This window comes from Myotis myotis, unplaced genomic scaffold (genome assembly GCF_014108235.1).
Source record: "Myotis myotis isolate mMyoMyo1 unplaced genomic scaffold, mMyoMyo1.p scaffold_m19_p_6, whole genome shotgun sequence".
Taxonomy (NCBI): domain Eukaryota; kingdom Metazoa; phylum Chordata; class Mammalia; order Chiroptera; family Vespertilionidae; genus Myotis; species Myotis myotis.
Genome location: NW_023416368.1, coordinates 60,469,336 through 60,491,768, shown reverse-complemented (window position 1 = coordinate 60,491,768; position 22,433 = coordinate 60,469,336). Strand labels below are relative to the sequence as shown.

Genomic DNA, 22,433 nt, shown 5'->3' with positions numbered 1-22,433 from the left:
TCTCTCTCTCCCATGCTCTAAAAAGGGATGACATAATACCCTTAGGTGAGGATTAAAAAAAAAAGAGAATAGAGTGCTAACTTTGCTAGGGGTGTGACAGTGCTCACAAACAATCACATGCTATTGAAAAGGTTAAAAAGAACTGTTGTTGATTGGATTAACTGATAGCGGTTAACCAGTGATAGCATTTCCAAGGCAGTTTTATATTTAAAAAAAATCCTTTTAGCCCTAACCAGTTTGGCTCAGTGGATAGAGCATCGGCCTGCGGACTCAAGGGTCCCAGGTTCCATTCCAGTCAAGGGCATGTACATTGGTTGCAGGCACGTACCCAGTGGGGGGTGTGCAGGAGGCAGCTGATCGATGTTTCTCTCATCGATATTTCCAACTCTCTATCCCTAACCCTTCCTCTCTGTAAAAAATCAATAAAGTATATTAAAAACAAAAACACACACAACAAAAAACAAACAACCAAACAAAATTCCTTTAAGGCACTGATCTTAGCAGAAACCAAGTGGCTGAAATGGCCTCCACGTTGGGTCACCTCGGTTGCCACAATATCAAGGAACAGTAAAGGCAGTATCATGAATTTTTTCAACTCAGGTTGCAAATTAACACGCATTTGGAAGATTTCAATTCTCCATTACTATCATCTGCCTGTGAATGTCGCCATGTATCCCCAGTCCCTGGCTAAAGCTGTTAAATAACTAAATACCGGCCTAGTCTCGGGGTCTCCATTAGAGACTGAATGACATTGGACCACCTGCTTATACTGTGGGTGGCTCTCTCCAGGCTGATTAAGGAAGATCAAATCAATCTGGTTCTGATCATCTGGGATTCAGGCCCATGGCTCTAACCTCACCCCTGTCCTCCTATACACAAACACTCTCACCTACCTCCACCTGTACACAAACCAGGCCTCACTGAGACATAAGGGAAGGAAGGAAGTCCACTTGCAGTTTCTGACCAGCACCGTGAGGCCTTTGTCACCCCCTTCGTTCAGGTTGAGATCCTGGTTTCTGAAATTTTAGCAAAAGCATTTGATGGCTTAGGAAGGCCCTGAACCATAATGAAAGCATGGGTCCTAAAATAACCTGAACCCGCATTAGAATTCCGCCGTGAAGTGCGGACTGGGGCCTTCCAGGGCAGTTGCACAGAAAGCGAGGTTTTTAGCGCCCACGGCTCTGGGCAACTCTGTGCAGCGGGTGTTGAGGACCTTCGCCTTGGCTTTACCCCATACAAATGTTCCCCTTCCTGACTCCTAGGGGGTCAGACCTGGATATCTAAAATTTGATAGGGCATTTAGGTGACTTACGGTTCAGACGGGGGCCAGGAAAACATAATTAACCGCTTGTGTTTTAAAATAAGCCAATCCCGAGTTTGGGTTCCCTTTAGAGGTACATGTCTCTCAGCTGGGCACTGCTCAGGTGCTCAGGAACCCACAGGTCTTCCTCACTCCGGCCTCCCGCACCCACTTGGTCCCATCTCCGGGCTCACCAGCAGCAGACTGCTCTTCTCCGTCCTGAAACGCCAAAAGGGAAAGCTGAATCTCCAACAAGGATCTCTCTACAAAGCGTGGCACAGGACTGCATGAGCCCTAACCTGAACCTGATATATATACTCCATCAGAAGGCTCCACTTATTAACCACGCCCACCAAAGTCTATTGGCTCGTCCCCCACGGGGGAGGGGTTAACCAGGGTAAGGGGATTTTCAGTGCACTCCTGAGGCCAAAAAGGATTAAAGCTGTTAATATGCATGATCTCATTCGCCCCCTGGCTATTCTCTCTTGGTCCTCTCAGCACCAGGTATTTACCTACTTACATACTCACAATTTTTTTTTTTTTTTACAACTATCCTGACTTAGGCCACACTTTTTTTTTTTTTCATGACTAATGCAACAGTCTCTTACCTCATTTTTTTTAAAAAATATTTTATTGATTTTTTACAGAGAGGAAGGGAGAGGGATAGAGAAACATCGATGAGAGAGCAACATCGATAAGTTGCCTCCTCCGGTGTGCCCGCAACCAAGGTACATGCCGTTGACCAGAATTGAACCTGAGACCCTTCAGTCTGCAGGCGGATGCTCTATCCACTGGGCCAAACTGGCTAGGGCCGTACTCACTTTTTTTTTTTTTTTAAATCTTTATTGTTGAGCTCTATCCAGTTTGGCTCAGTAGGTAGAGCATTGGCTTACAGACCTAAGGGTTGGTCAGACTCCATTCGGCAAGGGTCCCTACCTTGGTTCAAAGGTCCTCCCCTGCCTTGGCCCTGGTTGTGGCATGTGCAGGAGGCAACCAATCAATGTGTTTCTCTCACATTCAGGTTTCTTTCTCTCTTTCCCTCTCTCTTCCACTCTCTCTAAAAACCAATGAGCAAATATCCTCGGGTGAGGAGTAAAAAAAAAAAGTAATAAAGAGTGCTAATGTTGCTAAGGGTGTGAAAGTGCTCACAAAACAATAATCATGGGCAATTGAAAAGGTACACAAACTGGTTGTTAATTAGATAAACAAAAGCCAGTGATAGCATTTCCAAGACAGCTTCATATAAAAAATCTTTCAGGATAGTAGGGGTGATTGGATCAATTTAAGAAGTGTTTATTTATAAATTAAACAGTACATAAGACCTGTACTGTGTTTATAAGAAACGTTAGAACAGAGAATCATTTGAGGGTCTGCTGGTATTAATTCAATTTACATTATTTCTAATGGGAGAAATAGGATTCAGTTTTTGAACAAATCGCTTTTCCAACAGGCTACCAGGATGAATTAAGTTAGGGAACCCAGGCTCCACTATATATCAAAATTTACTTGCTTTTCATTTACACTTCTCAAATGCAGGATATATCCAACTGTGTACCTAAGTCAGTGGGATTCGGAGCTGATTAGATTTACTCTGAACTCCAAGCCACCTAGGAAAACTGATTTATCACATGCATAGAATGCAATTCAAGGTCAGGAATTCAATGTGAGAAAAAGCTGGGAAGCAGATACACACACATTAGTCTTTGAAGTTGGTGAGCTACAACTAGTCAAGATAATTGAGCTTTCCCTTACAGTCAGCACTGATCTAAGTAGAGACCAAGAAGAGGCTGAAGTGACCTCCGTGTTTGGTGTCCTTGGTTGCCACAGTGTCGAGGAACAGTAAAAGCAGTATCATGAATTTTTTTCAACTCATGTTGCAAATTCACGCACATTTGGATGACCTCAATTCCCCATTACTGTAACCTCCCTGTGATCCTTGCCATGGCTATATCTCCAATTATCACCTCAGTCCCTGTTTAAAGCTGTTGAATAACTAAAATACTGGCCAGGTCTCTGCGTCTCCTTTAGGGATTGAGAGACTTTGGGCCACCTGCTTATACTGTGGGTGGCTCTCTCCAGGCCGATTAAGGAAGATCAAATCAATACTGGTTCTGAGTATCTGGGATTCAGGCCCATGGCTCTAACCTCTCCCCTGCCCTCCTATACACAAACACTCTCACCTATGTCCACCTGTACACAAACCCGGCCTCCCTGAGACATAATGGAAGGTAGTCCACATGCAGCTCCAGGCCAGCAACATGAGGCTTTTGTCACCTGCTTAGTTCAGGTTGGGATCCTGGTTTCTGAAATTTTAGCAAGCATTCTATGACTTAGTACAAAACTCCCCAAAGGACCCAAACCATAATAAAAGCATTCGTCCTAAAATAACTTTAATATGAAATAGGATTTTCTTTCAAAGTGAGGACCAGGCCCCCATAGAGAGCAGCTGCACCCAAAGCGGGGTTTTTACCACCCACGGCTCTGGGCAACTCTGTGCAGCGGGTGTTTGAGGACCTTCGCCTTGGCTTTACCCCATACAAACGTTCCCATTCCTGACTCCTCGGGGGTCAGACCTGGATATCTAAAATGTTAAAGAGCATTTAGGTGACTTAAGGTTCTGACGGGACCAGGAAAACATAGTTAATTTCATGTGTTTTAAAATAAGCCAATCCTGTGTTTGGATTCTCTTTGGAGGTACATGTCTCTCAGCAGGGCACAGAGCAGGCACTCAGGAACCCAGTGGTCCTACTTCACTCCAGCCTCCCACACTCACTTGGTCCCATATCACGACTTACCAGGAGCAGACAGCTGCGGTCAGGTCTGTAATGCCAAAAGGAAAAGGCGAATCTCCCACAAGGATCTTTCTACAGTCTTACTCAGGACTGCATGAGCCATGACCTGACCCTGGAGTATATATACCATTAGGCGGACCTAGCTATTAACACAATGCCTGCCAAAGTCCAGTGGCTCCTCCCCCACTAGGGAGGGGTTAGCTAGTCATATTTTCAATGCTTTCATCAGTCCAGAAAGGATGATCTCTGTTAATATGCAGGATCTAATTTGCACCCTGGCTATTCTCTTTTGATCCTCTCAGCACCATTTATATATTTATTTATTTACTTACTTACTATTGAGCCCTAACTGGTTTGACTCAGTGGATAGAGCCTGGGCCTGCAAACCAAAGGTTCTAGGGTTCGATTCAGATCAACGGCATGTACCTTAGTTCCAGACTCCTCCTAGGCCAGGGCCCTGGTCAGGGCTTATGCAGGAGGCAACCAATTGACGTGTTTCTCTCACATGTTTCTCTCTCTTTCCCTCTCTCTACCACTCTCCCTAAAAATCAATGGGAAAATATCCTCATGTGAAAATTAACAAAAAAAGGAAAAATAAATATTAAAATAAAAATATCCATAATAATGGATGGAAGCTCTATCTGGTTTTGCTTAGTGGAAAGAGCATCAGCTTGTGGACTGAAGGGTCTGGGTTCCATTCTGATCGAGGGCACATGCCGGGGTTGTGGGCTGATGATCAATGATTTTCTCTCATTATTGAATTTTCTATCTCCTCCTCTCTCTTCCTCTCTGAAATCAATAAAAACATATTTTAAAAATAGTTGGAAGCAATCAATTCCTTACTCTCAACACATGCAAAAATATTAGAAACCCACTGAGAGTCCCGCCATTCTATCTTCTTTCCCACTTGGAATATGTAATGTACTTATGCATAAAGCCAAATCCTGAAACACAGACAAAATTTGTAATACATGTAAATATACAAAAACTTTATTGAAGCTGTGACTTACAATCAATACATTCAAGTCCTAAAATTTCAGAAACACTTTAGAAAGAATTGATGAATCAATATTCCAAATATTTCACACTTCCATTTGTTCCCACACACCTTGCTCTTGAAGAAAAATGGGTGGAAAGAGATAGACAGAGAGAGAGACAGAGAGAGACATATCCCAAGTGTTCAGGTCACAGAAGTGCTTTTTACAAAATTTTGGTGCTAGCCCAGCACAGTGAAGCTCAGTTAGTTGGAGCATCGTTCCATGTAACAAAGGGTGGGCAGGTTTGATCTGGGTCAGGGCACATACAGATTGGGGTTCAATCCCTAGTCTGGGTGCACTCTGGAGGCAACCAATCAATGATCCCCTCTCACACTGATGTCTCTCTCTCTCTATTCCTCTCTAAAAATAAACAAAATAAATTTTTGGTGCTAAATCACTGATACTCATACAAAATTCTACCTACACAAAGAAAGACCTATGTACTACTTTCAACAATATAGATTAAAATATATCTATACTAATAAAAGGGTAATACGCTAATTAGACCAGGTTGACTGGACATCTTCCAGTCATCCAGGCCTCCTTCCAGACAAAATGACGGTGGTGGGGGCCAAGGCAGAGGTGGTTAGGGGCGATCAGACTAGCAGGGGAGTGCAGTTAGGGCCAATTAGTCTGGCAGGGGAGGGCAGTTAGGGGCAATCAGGCAGGCAGGCAGAGATGGTTAGGGGCGATCAGGCAAGCAGGCAGAGGTCGTTAGGGGCGATCAGGCAAGCAGGCAGAGGCAGTTAGGGGCAATCAGGCAGGCAGGCAGGCAGAGGGGTTAGGGGTGGTCAGGCAGGCAGGCAGGTGAGCGGTTAGAAGCCATTGGTCCTGGATTGTGAGAGGAATGTCCGATGGACCTGGATTAGAGAAGGTGCAGGCTGGGCTGAGGGACCTCCTCCCTGCGCACGAATTTTGTGAACCGGGCCTCTAGTATATATATAAAATAAAAATAAGGTCCAGCTGGTTTCGCTCAGTGGATAGATCTTTGGCCTGTGGACTGAAGGGTCCCAGGTTCAATTCGGTCAAGGGCACATGCCTCGGTTGGGGGCTGGATCCACAGTAGGGGGCATGTAGGAGGCAGCCAATGAATGATTCTCTCTCATCACTGATGTTTCTATCTCTTTCTCCTTCTCCCTCTCCCTTCCTCTCTGAAATCAATAAACATACATTCAAAAATAAAACGAAAATAAAATTATGACTAAAAAAAATTCTACTGTCTGTAAATCACAGGAAGAAAATGAAACTAAGTGACAGTTCATCCTTCCTAATCTTTTAATGCAAAGACAGTAAGAGGTTTTGGATCACATCCGACATAGAAGTAAGGCTTTAGCACTTCAGAAAATGTATCCCTGAAGGAATGGATGTGAGACATGTCATTCAAACTGTAAAAGGAAACCTGACCCAACTCATAGTCCAGATAGATGCCAATCCCTCTGGGCATTTCCTTCAGCACAAGGGTGACAGGAACAGGCCCTTGTCCCACATAGTCACCATCCTTCAGCTGAATCGTCCAACATCTCTTCTCCTGTCTGAGCAGGGGCTGCTTTTCCTCCTTGGAAAGGGTGTCTTTACAGACCCCCACGGCCCACTCAGGCTTGTCATCCACCTGGACCTCCCAGTAATGTCGGCCACAGTCAAACCCTTCAGAACCCAGGACAACTGGGTCGACTGCAAATCCCTTCGGATTTTTATGAACTTTTTGCTTTTTCCTCACAAATGTCACAGACTTTTTATCCTCAGACACAACCAGATTAGGATGTGCAGTTTCAGGATCCAGGGTAACTTCTTCTCTAAATCTCTGTATAATTTTCTGCAGGGCCGAACACTGTGGAGGAAGACTGAATTCTTCTCTCCTAAACTGGAAACAATAGACACCTGGAGGTTCTAGGTGTTCACAATGGTGGAAGACACCCTTGATATTCATCAGCATTTTCACATCTGACATCACACTCTTCTCTGCCATCTCCTTTAGTTGAACTTTAAGTTTGAAAATGTGGTCTGAAAATGCAGTTTTGTTTGCAATGAGATTCCGTTGAATGTGCTTCTCTTCTGCAGCTACCCTTGAGAGAACTGCCTCTTGCTCATGTTCTACAGATTGTATCAGATTCTCAAATTCAGAGGCTAACTTCGCTCTCCGGTTTTCCACCTTTTCTCTCAGTTCTGATAGCTTCCTGTCTTGGGTGGCTACTAATTTCTGAATGTCTGCCACCTGCTTCTTCAGGGGCTCAATGTAACTGCTGAGCCTTTGCCTGTGATGAGAGGCAGCCTCCTCCACGGGCCTCACCTGGTGGCCCTGGTGGTCAGGGGGCTGAGTGCACAGGGGACACAACAGCTCTCGGTCCTCCTCACAGAAGAGGGTCAGAGACTTGTTGTGCTTCTTGCAGAAGTGCCTCTCTTCTTGCTGCTTCATCTTGCCCCTGGTGATCTGGAGGAGCTTGGTGATCTCAACCATCCTTCCCAGCTGGGTGTTGCTCCTCATGTGCCTGTCTTTGCATGGGTGACGACACACAGGACAAGGGAACCTGTCCTGCACATCAGCCCAGGACTGCTGGATGCAGGAGCGACAGAAGTTGTGCCCACATTCAATGGTGACAGGGTCTCGCAGGTCATCCAGGCAGATGGGACAGTTGATTTCTGTCTGGAGTACTGCCAGAGCTGCTTCAATTGCCATTGGGCCCTGAATGAAGGACGGACTGAGGTGGGTGGGTTTCTTCAGGAGGTTGAGCTCTGTGAAACCTCTCCACTGAGAAGCAGATGCACCTTCAGATCTCACTGGCCTTCCTGTGTAAATTCTCTTTATCGATTAAGGTCAGCCCTTGGTGTCCTGTGAGGTCCTTAGCTATAGAGGTAGGTGTCTAGAGGAGCTCCACTGCCCACATGCAGCCAATCAAAGTCGTTGGAAGACTACTGTCCTTGACAGCAAAGAGGATATGAATCCACGTTCAACAATTCTCTTGGTCAGAGAGCAATTATGATTCTTAAGTACCTATTAGTTCCTGTGGATGAGAAAATATGGTTTCATGTAAAAAATAAATAAAGAGATTACTATTTGTCTTATGGCCCTGCCCTGTTAACTATCATCTTTGAGGGAACCATTGATTTCTTTTCCCCGGCCCTACAGGTCACCTACATCCACATTAATCACTGTGGGTCTGCATGTAACTGCAAAAGTGTGAGAATGTTTCCTGCTAGATTCTCTGTCCCTGGGCTAAGTTTCAGCTTTAGTCACCTATTATCTAGGGCAGCAGTTCTCAACCTGTGGGTCGCGACCCTTTTGAGGGTCGAACGACCCTTTCACAGGGATTGCCTAAATACATCCTGCATATCAGATATTTACATTACAATTCATAACAGCAGCAAAATTTCAGTTATGAAGTAGCAACGAAAATAATTTTATGGTTGGGGGTCACCACAACATGAGGAACTGTATTAAAGGGTCACGGTATTAGGAAAGTTGAGAACCACTGATCTAGGGGATTAGGGAAAGTGCTTAACATCCTTAACATTAAGAGAGTCAGGTTAAGCCCTAAACTGTTTGGCTCAGTGGATAGAGCATTGGCCTGGGGACTGAAAGGTCCCAGGTTCAATTCCAGTCAAGGGCATGTACCTTGGTTGCGGGCACATCCTCAGTAGGAGGTGTGCGGGAGGCAGCTGATCGATGTTTCTCTCTCATCGATGTTTCTAACTCTCTATCTCTCTCCCTTCCTCTCTGTAAAAAATCAATAAAATATTTAAAAAAAAAAAAAAAAAAGAGAGAGAGAGTCAGGTTAAGAAATGTAAAAATCCCAACTTGAATCACTTCCAATTTTTGAAAAACCTCAGCAATGGATTTGGCACTTTCTGTCTTAAAATACAGTTATTTCTGCCCTGGCCAGTGTGTGCCACCAATTACAGTGTTGACCCATGTACCCAAGAGTCTTGGGTTTTCCAGTCAAGAGCATGTACCTAGTGCAGGTTTGATCCTCAGCTCCAATGGGGGTGAGCTCAGGAGGCAGCCAATAGACTTGTCCCTCACAACAATGTTTTTCTCTTTCTCCTCCACCCCACTCCCTCACTGCCTTACACTCTCTCTAAAAACATCAATGGAGAAAGAGTCTCAGGTAAGGATTAACAAACAAACAAAACACAACAGTTATTTGTGGTAACACTGAATTCATGATACAGTCAAACCTCATCTCCCATCTCAAACAATTCAGTTCTCTTGACCAAACTGTTCACAGAAAATGTCCCAGTTGTCGACCAAAACTTGTTTTCCACCTGATAGCTCTTTCATGTTGTTACCTCAGAATGACAAAAAGTGTCTTGGACAAAAAACAAAGGAAAGCATGCTTTTGCTACTGACTAAATCAATGATTAGCACAAATATAAAATATAAAGTGACCATCAACAGTGCTAATGTTGCCCTAGCCAGTTTGGCTCAGTGGAAAGAGTGTAGGCCTGTGGACCTAAGGCTCCTGTTTTCGATTCATATCAAAGGCACGAACCTCCTTTGCAGGCTCTTCCCTAGCCTGAGTCTTGGTCAGGGTGTGTGTAGGAGGCAACCAATCCATGTGTTTCTCTCACATTGATGTTTCTCTCTGTCTTTTCCTCACTCTTCTACTCTCTCCAAAAAGCAATGGGAAAATATCCTATGGTGAGGATTAAAATAAAAAGAGAGAGAGTGCTAATGTTGCTAAGGGTGTAAAAGTGCTCACAAAACAATAATCACAGGAAATTGAAAAGGTAGAGCCTGGCTGGCGTGGCTCAGTAGTTGAGCGTTGACCTATGAACCCAGGAGGTCACAGTTCAATTCCCAGTCAGGGCATATAACTGGGTTGCAGGCTCCATCCTCAGGGGCATGAGGAGGCAGTGGATCAATGATTCTCTCTCATCACTGATGTTTCTTTCTCTCCCTTCATTTCTGAAATCAATAAAAAAATATATATATTAGAAAAGGTAGAAAGACTCTTGTTGATTGGATAAACGAAAACTGGTTAACCACATATAGCATTTCCGAGGCAGTTTTATATAAAAAAATTCGTTTAAGGCAAGTATTGGGTGATTGGATCAATTTAAGCAGTGTTTATTTATAGATTAAAGAGTACATGAGGCATGTACTGTGTATATAAGAAAGGCTAGAACAGAGAATCATTTTGGAATGCATTAAATCAATTCACATTATTTCTAATGGGAAAAATATGATTCAGTTTTTGAAAAAATCGCTTTTTGAGTATCCTTCCAGAATGAATTAAGTTAGATACCAAGGCTTCACTATACTGTATATCAAGATTTACTTGCTTTTTTCATTTATACTTCTCAAATGCATGGTATATCTAACTGTGTACCTAAGTAGGTGGGAACTGGACCAGATTAGATTTACTCTGAACACCTCCCCACGTTGGAAAACTGATTTATCACATGCATAGAATGCAATTCAAGGTCAGGAATTCAATGTCAGGAAAAGCTGGGAACCTCCCCGCCCCCCCCCCCCCCCCCACACACACACACACCAGCCTTTGAAGTTGGTAAGGCAAAACTAGTGAGCCCTATACTGTTTAGCTCAATGGACAGAGTTTCGGCTTGTGGACCTAAGGGTCCCAGGCTTGATTCAGGTCAAGGGCATGTACTTGGGTTGCAGTCTCCCCAGCTGCCTGAGAACTGGTCAGGGAGTGTGCAGGAGTGAACCAATTGATGTGTTCCTCTCTCACAGATGTTTCTCTGTCTTTTCCTCTCTCTAAAATCAATGGAAAAATATCCTCTGTGAGGATTTAAAAAAATAATAATTCTTTATTGTTGAAAATATTTCATAGGTCCTCCTTTTCCCCTCATTAACCTCTTCCAGCCTCTCAACACCTTTAATCCCATCTTTGCTGAAGAAGAATAAATTTGAAAGACTGAGGCCTGCTTTTTCTCACCCAGGAACATACAACTTCGGAACTCACCAGTTTCACCCTCTCTGTGCAATCCTGCCCTCTCTCTCCATACTCAGGTTATGACATCCCCTACCACAGTACTTTGCACAAGCAGGTTTTGTCCATGGCAGCTCCTTGCCCCTTACACACTGTTTACTCCCTTTTTACTGGCATTTTTCTTCAGATCCCAGCCAAATTGTTACTTTCTTTGAGAAATATTCATTGAGCTTTAAAATTCTGCCTCACAATTTATTTTTGGCAGATTACTTATTAGGCAAGTTGGTATTCACATCGATTACTAAAAAATTACCCACATTCTCTTCTTTATTTTTCAATTATAGTTGACATCACCCACATTAAAAAAAAAAATCAAAACATTTATTATATGCTATCAATCTGTAAAACAGTGAGTCCTATAAAGCAAAAACCTAGTACAGCGTTAGCCAGTTTGGCTCCGTGGATAGAGTGTCAGTCCCAGGACTGAAGGGTCCTGGGTTACACTCTAATCAAAGAGATGTACCTTGGTTGCAGGCTCCATCCTGGCCCTGGTCAGGCCTGTGCTGGAGGCAACCAATTGATGTGTCTCTCTCACATCGATGTTTCTCTCTCTGTGTCTCTCCCCCTCCCTTCCACTTTCTCTAAAAACAGCTCCTAGGCAACATATCCACAGAAATATTTCCCAATTGAGCTCCCCCCCCATTCATTCCATTATATTTAGACTTTACTCCCAATGATTCCTTCTCTAATGAGTATTACAAATGCAGGATGTTAGAGTACCAAGGCTTCACTGTGGACTTAAGGCTCCCGGGTTCGATTCATGTCAAGGGCACATGCCTTGGTTGCAGGCCCCTTATTTTACTTAAAAGAAACATCTCCAGTGTTGAGGGAAGTTACTGAACAACTGCCATACAATTAAGCCAAAATAATGTAAATTTCTGTTAATTTCTTTACAAGTTCTTTTTTTTTTTTTTTAAAATATATTTTATTGATTTTTTACAGAGAGGAAGGGAGAGAGATAGAGAGTTAGGAACATCGATGAGAGAGAAACATCGATCAGCTGCCTCCTGCACATCTCCTACTGGAGATGTGCCCGCAACCCAGGTACATGCCCTTGACCGGAATCAAACCTGGGACCTTTCAGTCCGCAGGCCGATGCTCTATCCACTGAGCCAAACCGGTTCCGGCTCTTTACAAGTTCTAAGTAGAGAGTTTTAATTCTAGCACTCATCATTACTATAAATGTCACAAATGTTTAATTGGATTCTGAAATTATGGCAAACAGCAGCTTTTCACTCATGTATTCTTGAATTTTTGTGTGCATGTATTTTTACCTGGCCCGTGCTGATAAGTGGGACTTTACAGTCAGTTTTAGAAGATGGAATACAAGAAAATGCGTGTCAATAAAAATATGTAAGAAAGAAAAAGAAAATGCGTGTCAGTTCACGGTGTTGGCCTTCAAGTCTCAGCGTGCTCCCTCTTTTTTTAGTGACAGTGACCCTTCGCTCTGATCACCCATGACTGAGGGGTTGGACCCCTGGGCGGGTAATGGCGGGGCGCCCTGCGGGCCTGCACTGCACTTGACCGGAAGCACCAGGCTGTCTTGCTCAGCACCTGGGAGCACCACAGCCTGACAGGGCGCTCGGGTCAGTGCAGTGGTCCCGGTACCGCGACGAAAGCCCTGCTGAGCATCTTTTCAAGATCCGGAGATAGACGAACAGTACAGAGATAGGCAAAGTAAAGCTCTACTTGCCAACGCTATAACCAATACACATGCAGACTGCCGAACGGAAGCATGTTCCAAAATGTCGGCCGTTTCACATGTGAAACACTAAAGTATCCACTCTGCCGCCAGAGAACCTGCTCCAAAATACCCAGTGAAAGAAAAGAAAAGAAAAACAGAAGAAAACAAACAAACACACACACAAACAAACAAACAAAATACCCAGTGAGAACGTCCGGCCGCTGGCAGCCCTCACAGCGCTCTGACGGCCATTTCCGCCATGGCCGCGTCACCCACCACAAGGAGGCGCCAGCGCGGGTCGCCGGCCGCGCCCCCACCCCGCCCGTCCCCGCCGTCTTGCCCGCATCTGGTTCTTCCTTGAGTCCCGCCCACCGGCGGCCTGAGACCCGCTCACCTACCCTCTCTCCGCTCGGTCTCTGCTCGGCGCTGAGGGCGGAGCGGAGCTGTGTCCTCAAGGCCTGAGGGGCGCTGTGCGCTCCTCCCCGCAGGCGAAGCCAGGGGTCTTCCACGTCCGGGTCAAAGGGCGCGACACCGCCCCAGTTTCCTGTTCACGGTTGTGAACCGAATATGAACCCGTCGGCTGTACAGTCCTGTCGGCAGCGTCCGGAAGGTGACTGGCCCCTACGACAGGCAGCGTCCGGAAGGTGACTGGCCCCTACGACATTCTCCGTCTTCCTCTCTGACTTTCCACCTCTGTTTACGGTGGCAGTTCACCTCCGCTCCAGTTCCAACAGTGTCTGGTTTCTTACTCCATTCTTGAATATCTTGAAAAGCCCCCATTTTGTTTTTCTCAAATGAAATTGCCTAGGGTGGGAGGGTGGGAAGAGATCAACAAGAGAACTTGTGTGCACATGTGCACAACCCATGGACACAGACAATAGGGCGGTGAAGGCCAAGGGGGCGGGGGCGGGGATGGGCAATAGGAGTCAAGGGGGGAAAAATCGGGACACAAGTAATACTTTCCGCAATAAAGATTTAAAAAATAAAAAAGAAAGAAAGAAAAAAAATTGCCTAAAAGTCTCATCCTGTTTCTTTAGAGGTTCTCTTAATAGCTTCTGCCCTGCCCGGTTTGGCTCAGTGGATAGTGTCGGCCTGTGACTTAAAGGGTCCCAGGTTCCATTGGCCACGGGCACATGCCCCATTGCGGGCTCGATCTCCCCCTGTAGGGGGCGTGCAGGAGTCAGACAAGCAATGATTCCCATCATTGATGTTTCTATCTCTCCCTTCCTCTCTGAAATTAATAAAAATATTTTTTAAAAAAACAGCTTCTGCCCTTAAAGGAAGTGTTTCCACAATCTGTCCTTGTCTCCGTTTTTGTTTTTTAAATATATTTTATTGATTTTTTTATAGAAAGGAAGGGAGAGGGATAGAGAGTCAGAAACATGGATCAGCTGCCTCCTGCACACTCCCTGCTGGGGATGTGCCCGCAGCCAAGGTACTTGCCCTTGACCGGAATCGAACCTGGGACCCTTCAGTCCGCAGGCCGAAGCTCTATCCACTGAGCCAAACCGGTTAGGGCTTGTCTTTGTTTTCTGATTCACAAAATCATTCTGCAGTTCTCAACCGCCACAGGCTCCCACGCAGCAGACAAGCTCCCAGCAGCAGCATTTCTCCTTTCCCTGCTCACTGGGGAGACGGCGGCCTTTGGGGGTGCGGACGGACTGTGAGGGGGTGGGGGCTGTAACAGGCCCGAGGTTCGCCTGCCCGATGCTTGGAAAGAAAGGCCGGTGCTCGCTTGGGCAGCGCATATACTAAAACTCGAGCCATACAGAGAGGATTGGCCTGGCCCTTGTGCAAGGATGATATGAAAATTCGTGAAGCATTATATACTAGTATTTTTTAAAAAGGCCAATATTCAACAGATCAGAGTTTGGGGCAAGTACAGATTTATTGATGAAGGAGATGGGAGGACTAATTCTCAAATCCATTTTAAGAGTGTCTGGAATCCAGGCATTTTTTATTGTTAAGGGAAAGGATGGGGTTGGGATGGAGGGGAGGTGTGAGTTGTGGGTGCTGGCCCCTTCCTTCCATAAAATGCAGAATGTTGGAAAAGTTTTTACTCTATATGTTTGTCGGCAGATCCAGTAAAAATATGCGTACATTCTATGCACATCCATCAGTCTATCGAGGATAACGTTTGCTTTTTTAAAGAAAACACTAGAAATAAGGTTTTGGAATAAATAACTCCTGAAGTCTCTTTGTACTCTGAGGTTTTTTTTAAAAAATAATAAAATATATATTTTTTTATTGATTATAGAGAGAAAGGAAGGGAGACAGATAGAGAGATAGAAACATCAATAAGAAGGAAACATCAATCAGCTGCCTCCTGCACACCCCTTAAAGGGGATCAAGCCCACAACCTGGGCATGTCCCCTGACCAGGAATTAACCAGTGACCTCCTGGTCCATGGGTCCACGCTCAACCACTAAAACACACCAGCCAGGTAAAAAAAAATTTTTTAAGCTATTAATTCCTTACTCATTTATTTGTCATGGGGCACTGACCTAATGCTAGTATCATTTATGGAATAGCTATTTTTATGTCTGTTACTAAAATAGTGTATATCCTCTTCCATTATAAACACCATCACTATGACTTTTGTCAGTGGAGGGGAAAAAAAGAGGGTAAGAGGGTTCTATGGATAGTAACCTCACAGGGTGATCTTGATCATAAATTCCTAACTGGGCAGGTCATGGTGGGTAGTCAGGTCCCAAGCATATAACATATATATGTACATTCTCACCCGATGATATGTTTTTATTGAATTTATTTATTTATTTATTGCAGGGTAACTAGTTTATTCAAACTGTTGGACAGAGCTCCCACCATGAGAGCTGAGCCATGGGGCTGACCTGTGTGGGGATGACCAGGTATCAGAAGCTCAGCTGAGCAGCAGGAGCAGCATGAGGGCCAGGCCAAGCAGGAGAGGCCAGGCCCCATAGAGCCCAGCTCTATTCATGGTCTCCGCATAGAACCTGGCCACCTCCTCGTTGGGGTTGCCCTGTGCTGGGTCAAACCACAACTAGATGCAGCGGCATTGCCTCGGCTGTAGTTGCTGACTTTGTAGGAGTGACTCCAGATTTCCTTGCACAGAGCAGCAGGCGTGGGGAAGTAGAAGTCAAAGCGGTGGCAGGCAGCCTTCACGGGGCACTCATTAGATAGACCCTGAGGTCCAGCTCCAGCCCTTGTGCCAGTTACTCTTGCAGGTGTAGGAGGTGAGGCAGTCTTCCCACCAGCTCTCACAGTCCTCTTTGCACAGGGGCACGTTCAGGATCCACTCTTTGCGCCAGCTCTGGTTCACCTCCTGGATCCAAGGCCCCAGGTTGGGGGAGCACTCATACAGGCAGGTGTCCTGGATGGAGTGGCGCTTGCAGGCGGGTTTCATCGGGCCGCAGTGGCCCCAGTTGAATCTGTACAGGTAGGAGACATCCTTATGGGTTTCCTGGCTGGTGTTGACAGAGCAGCAGGCGTTCTTCCAGGGACTGCACTGCTCATGCAACTTGTCCTCCGGGCTTGGCTTTTCCTTGTGGTGCTTGGCATTCATGCAGACATTGAGAAGCTCAGTCCTGGGCCCGGCTGCCCATACTTTGGCCCCCCACACCAGAAGGAGCCACAGCTGTGTTGTCATCGTTCGAGCCATGTCAGTCCCTCCACATTACACCCATCTCCTATAGAACTAGGGTGTCTTGCCTGGGCCTCATAGACAGGACCTGAGCTGAGCAGCGGCTCAGTGGGTAGAGTGTGTGGACTGAAGGGTCCCAGGTTCAATTCCAATTAAGGGCACATACCTGGGTTGTGGGCTCAGTCCCTGGTAGAGGGTGTGCAGGAGGCAGCCCATCAGTGATTCTCTCTCATCATTGATGTTTCTATCTCTCCCTCTCCCTTCCTCTCTGAAATAAATAAAAAGATATTTTTAAAAAATAATTTCTGCCGAAACCGGTTTGGCTCAGTGGATAGAGCGTCGGCCTGCAGACTGAAAGGTCCCAGGTTCGATTCCGGTCAAGGGCATGTACCTGGGTTGCGGGCACATCCCCAGTGGGAGATGTGCAGGAGGCAGCTGATCGATGTTTCTCTCTCATCGATGTTTCTAACTCTATCTCTCTCCCTTCCTCTCTGTAAAAAATCAATAAAATATATTTTTTTTTAAAAAAAATAATAAGAATTTCTTTTGGGGTCTTTTTTTTTAAATTGGTTTTCGAGAATAGAAGGAAGGGACACAGATAGAGAGAGAGGGAGAGAGGGGGGGGGAGGGGAGGGGAGGGGAGGGGAGGGGAGGGGAGAGGAGAGGAGAGGAGGAGAGGAGAGAGGATCCTCTATTCATTGTATCATGGTCACTCCTGACCCTTGGAAAGAACATGCCACCGTTTGATATACAAGAAAATGCTCCAACTTACTGCACCACACAACCCAGGGTTGGGGCCTGTTTTCTTGTGCTTAACATGTTTATTAGAATTAGTGGGATTATAAGGGCAAAGCAATGATTTTTCAGTTATTTATGGATAGTTCAGCATGGCTTTCTTATGAAAAGGTTTCCACTCCAGCTGTCTGCAGTGCTGGAAGGCCTACCTCCCAAAGCCAAAACAGGCTACTACCAATTTGTTCAATCTTCCCAATACAATAAGCTTAGTGAACAGGGCAGACATGTAATTTCATATTACTAATAGGTTTCTGCATTTTTTCCATAACTGTTGCTTCTTTTTCTACATGGGGAGTTGTGTTTTTGTGGTTGTTTATTTCTTTGACTTCTTTGTATTGTAGGCATTCTTTATTTAGAGATGATATATTTTTTTAATATATATATTTTTATTGATTTCAGAGAGGAAGAGAGGGATAGAGAGAGAGAAACATCAATGATGAGAGAGAATCATTGATAGGCTGCTTCCTACATGCCCCCTACTGGGGACTGAACCTGCAACCTGGGCATGTGCCCTTGACCAGAATCGAACCCAGGACCCTTCAATCTGCAGGCCGATGCTCTATCCACTGAGCCAAACTGGCCAGGGCTAGAGATGATATTTTACTACTAAAACTGAAAATATTTCCCCTGGTTTTGTTTATACTCAATTTGCATGTTTTAAATGTCTTTATTCTCTGGATCACATTTCACAAATGAGGCTTTTGGGGCACATACTGCTATTGAAAGGGACAGAATATGCCACCCTAACATGTGCCTCTTTGGGGGCTGATGCTTTTTGAAAGGCTGCTGGTGCTGCAGAATATCTGGAACCGGTGAGGCTGCCCTTTTGTGAAGGAGATTTACATTTACAGTGGGGCCTTGACTTACGAGTTTTTTGAGATACTAGCTGTCTCTCCCCCGATTTTTTGCATTGAGTTGACAGAGTAATTTGAGTTAACGAGCTCCTTAACGAGCTTGGTCTCGGAACGAATTAAACTCATAAGTCAAGGCTCCACTGTATAAGGGAAATCTCCACTTGTAAGGGTGTTTCTGTATCAGGAAGAAGAGGATGACTCTGAAGCTCTAGAAATTGTTTATCAATGGAGAAGGCACCCATTGAAATCTGCCTAACAATCTTTCCCTTGTTCAGTCTACTTTGCTTGGTAACCCACCATAACTGCCCCACCCCCACCACCCTTATTTTGTGTTTCGCTGCAAATTATATTTAAGGTGATGGCTTAGGCCATTCTGGGGAGACAATCTGTTCCTGGGTCTCTTCCATGTGTATAGAAGGTGTACATGTTATTAAACTTGTTTTTCTCCTGTTAATCTGCCTTTTTATTGCTGAGATGTCTCAGCTCAGATAGTAGAGGGATAATTGTATTTTCTTATACAAAACTAGGGAGTAGGGTCCCTAGGCCTGGCCAACAATCAGGGCTGAGTGGGGCCTTCTGGCTGCTGGCCAAGGCCTTCCTTCGTTTCACGCCATCCCCTGGTGGTCAGCGCACATCATAGGGAGCAATCGAACTCCTGGTCTTTCAGTTGAACTCCCAAGGGACACTTTGCATATTAGCCTTTTATATATATACTAGAGGCCCCGTGCATGAAATTCATGCATGGGGTGGGGGTGTCCCTCATTTCATCCTTCACCTTCTCCAGTCTGAGACCCCTTGGGAGATGTCCGACTGCTGGCAGTCTGACATCCCTCTCACAATCCAGGACTGCTGGCTCCTACTGCTTGCCTGACTGCCTGCCTGATTGCCCCTAAACGCTTCTGCCTGCCAGCCTGATCACCCCCTAACCACTCCCCTGCAGGCTTGATTGCCCACAACTGCTCTCCCCTGCTGGCCATCTTGTGGCGGCCATCTTGTGATTACGTGAGGGTGTCACGTGAGGGTGCGAGAACCACCTAGGCTTTTATTAATATACTAGTAGCCCGGTGCACGAAATTCGTGCACTGGGGTGAGGGGGGGTGGGGAAAGGGGCCCCTCAGTTTGGCCTTCACCCTCTCCAATCTGAGACCCCTCAGGGAATGTCCAACTGCCTGTTTGTGCCCACACTTGTAACAGGTAACAGCTCCATTGTGGTTTCTTTCTTATGCTTAAAACCATTGGAATTAGTAGGTATTCAAAGTGTGTATACATTTTTGGGGGACACCTTGTATATCTCTAGTCAGCAGTGAAAGAAACCAACAGCCGATTTGGAACCCCCAGACAGGAACCTCACTCACTCCCCACATGTCTCCCCACTTCACTTTCCACCTTCGTGGGCAGCAGGAGAATCATTTTCTCTCATTAATTCGGAAAAGCACGTCCTGTCACCCGCTGCCCGGCAGGAGTGGGCTAGGCCCCAAGCAAGCGAGGCTCAGTCAGGGCAGCCTTTGCTCATGGGTGCTGGCACCCAAAGTGCACATTCCCCCTTTACAGTCGCCCCGACTATCCCACTGTTTCACTGAGAGGATGGAATTCCTCTCCGCCTCTGGGTTCTTGATCTTGAACGCTGACCGAAGGCACCTCAGCGAGGGCCGCCCGAGCCCACCAGGTGTGTCTGTCTGCACCTGATCCCACCTCAGCACCTGCATTAGCCCCCAGAGGTGATCTTGTAGCTGCACTGGCCTCCGTGGGAACAGGGCATCACCACTCCGCCCTCTCACTGTCATCTCACAGGCGCTCATCCTCAGCACCCAGAATACCCAGACACTCTCCAAAGGACATGAGCGCATCAGGGGGGATGTGTGCACATTCTGTGGGGGTGTTAGGCATGCCGGATTGATGGAAGTGCGGTGGAGAGGCAGGGGGAACTTGTGCATGCCTTGGTTTGCAACTGTTGCAGGCGTGGGAGGGTGACAGTGTGCTGGGGGATGTTCGCACAACAGGGGGGGATGTGCACACAGAGGCCTCTGGCTTTGCAGATCCGCAAACCCCCGTGGTGCGGCCAGGAGGACGTCTGTCTGGCCCGCCACGGTGGCTGTCCCTGCGATCCTGCACCTTCTGGGCCAGGAGGCGGATCTTGCACAGCCACTCCTGGGCGCTGATGGCCTGCAGGCATACTTCAGCTCAGCCTGCAGGCTCCGCTTGGCGCACTCACAGCTGCCGCCACCGCCATGTGGGGAGTACAGGCCGCCCTCCGTTGGCCTGCCTCCCCTGTCCAGAGGCTCTCTGCGCTGCTCACCTGCCCAGAGTGACTGGGGCTGGGCGGAAGCCAGGCATCCTGCCCTGCCCAACCCCGGCCGATCCACCCCTGTGCGAGCTGCTGCCCCGCCGGTAAGGGTCACGGATCTGGGTCCCGGGACCTTGGACAGCCTCAAGCACTGCCCCCTGCCAGGCAGGGTCACAGATCCGGGTCCTGGGACCATGGAAAGCGTCAAGCGCTGTTCCCTACCCCCATGTCACAGATCTGGGTCCCAGACCGTGGACAGCCTCAAGCGCTGCCGCCCCACTCGCCAGGACATGGGTCCGGGTTCCAGACTGCCGACAGACTCAAGCGCTGCCCCCCGCCCAGCAGGGTCACAGATTGGGTCCCAGGACCGCGGACAGCCTTGCCCACTGCCGCCCGCCTTCAGTAAGTAAATTACCCACCATCTTGTTACTTCAGGGTAGGGGTCCCCACTGGGGTGCCTGGCCAGTCTGGCTGAGGGGCTGAGGGCCATTTTCAGGCTGGCGGGTGACTGAAGCTCCCAACCTCTCCTTTTTTTCTTTTTTCTTTTATTCTGGGATTTATTTACCTTCTATGGCTGTCACTGGAGCTAAGAGCCGGCTTTAGCTCTGAGGCTCGGCTGCAGCTCTGAGACCTCGGCTGCTGAAAGCAGGTACTGGGTTTGTTTGGATTCTATAATTGAAACACTGTTGCGGTCCTGCTGGCTGAAGCCCGGCTGACTGAAAGCAGGTTCATGGAGTTTGTTTAGCTTCTATACTTGCAATATTGTTTCTTAGAGTGTAAGCTCAGAGGCCGGCAGCGGCAGTCGGGGAACCTTGGCTTCCTCCATCACTGGAGCAAGCAAGCCTCCTGTTCGCTTCAGTGCCTGGCTGCCGGCCGCCATCTTGGTTGGCAGTTAATTTGTATAAGGATATGCTGATTAGCCAATGGGAAGGGTGTCAGGATTATGGTCAATTTGAATGTTTCTTTTATTAGATAGGATATATATATATTTACCTAAGATGTTAGAGGACCATTGTATTTCCTTATACAACATACTGTAGAAGAGTAAGGATGAAAAAAAGCAAACTGAATTTGGTAAATGTGAATTTGGAGCCATCATAAATACTGTGTTTTAAGCCTGGGGCTTTCCTTAACATCTATCTCCTCATAAGTAAAAAAAAAATTATAGTGATATTATTATTCTTATATACCCAATTCCAAGAATTTAGGATTGTAGGAGAGAAAAAAAAAATTCCCTTCTACCATTGTAGGTTCTGTGGCTGGTCTAAGAATTAAATTGACATAAAATAGATTTGTTGTGGGCTGTGTGAACAGCACCAGGGGTCTGACTGGTGGGGTCCGTCCCAACCTGGGTTCAGCAACCTCGGTACTTGGGTTCTGGTTGGAAAGAATTCAGAGCCAAGACCCCAGACTGTAAGAGGACATTTATTTGGTAAATCACAGAGATACAAGAAGTAATTCCTACAACAAATGGGCTTAGGAAACCAATTGTGGAGGTAAAGGAAGGGCCCTTGGAGCTTGGGAGTGAGGAAGCTAAAGGTCACATGCCTCGGGCAGGGAGGGGGAGGGGAAAGAGCAAGGGGTGCTCTCAGGAGGGTCCTCTGTCCTAAAGGATTTAAGTGTTATCTATAGGGAGGAAAGGTCAGTGGGTCCAAACTGCTTAATCAGCATTACGCAAGGTAAGGAAAAGTCAGCCTGAGGGAAGGGTCCCACCCTACAATTGATTGTACCTTGTTGTGGGCCTGGGGCTTTCCGCCCTGGTGACCTGTACCTGGCCCTTGATCTTTCTGTGCTCTTATCTAACTGCCTACATACAACAGATTAACAAGAGACAAAATATTTTTAATTGCATTCTTTTATATGCAGGAATTTCACAAAGATTTGAGAAGTGAGACTTCTATACCATCTTGAGGTGAGGAAAGGTTAGGGGTCTGGAGCTTCTGAGGTTGTGGGAGGCAATTCACTGGAAGGTGAGAGGAAGAAATGTTTGGTAAGCAAAGGTGATCCTGTTAAACATGTAAGCCAAGAAGAAAGTTTTATTTTGTTTCAACAACACAGGACAGATACCATGGTCTGCAGTCTGCAAGCAGGAGACCCAGGAAAGAAGGTGGTGT

The 22,433-nt window shown here is 46.4% G+C and overlaps 1 protein-coding gene, 1 non-coding gene and 1 pseudogene across 2 annotated transcripts; 1 reads left to right on the top strand and 2 right to left on the bottom strand.

Moving 5' to 3' along the window:
* Positions 1-6,396: 6,396 nt before the first annotated feature.
* Positions 6,397-7,803, bottom strand: LOC118658437 (putative tripartite motif-containing protein 75). The gene has a single exon (XM_036313972.1). The coding sequence runs from the start codon at positions 7,801-7,803 to the stop codon at positions 6,397-6,399; it is 1,407 nt and encodes a 468-aa protein (XP_036169865.1).
* Positions 7,804-14,491: 6,688 nt separating this feature from the next.
* LOC118659416 lies at positions 14,492-14,598 on the top strand. The gene has a single exon (XR_004968545.1). It is a non-coding gene; the product is annotated as a U6 spliceosomal RNA (small nuclear RNA).
* Positions 14,599-15,645: 1,047 nt separating this feature from the next.
* Positions 15,646-16,404, bottom strand: LOC118659162 (annotated as a pseudogene).
* Between the last annotated feature and the right edge of the window lie 6,029 nt (positions 16,405-22,433).

What these genes read in the sequence shown, in the direction of transcription:
- LOC118658437 (XM_036313972.1), bottom strand. Translation starts at nt 7,803, where the DNA reads ATGGCAATTGAAGCAGCTCTGGCAGTACTCCAGACAGAAATCAACTGT.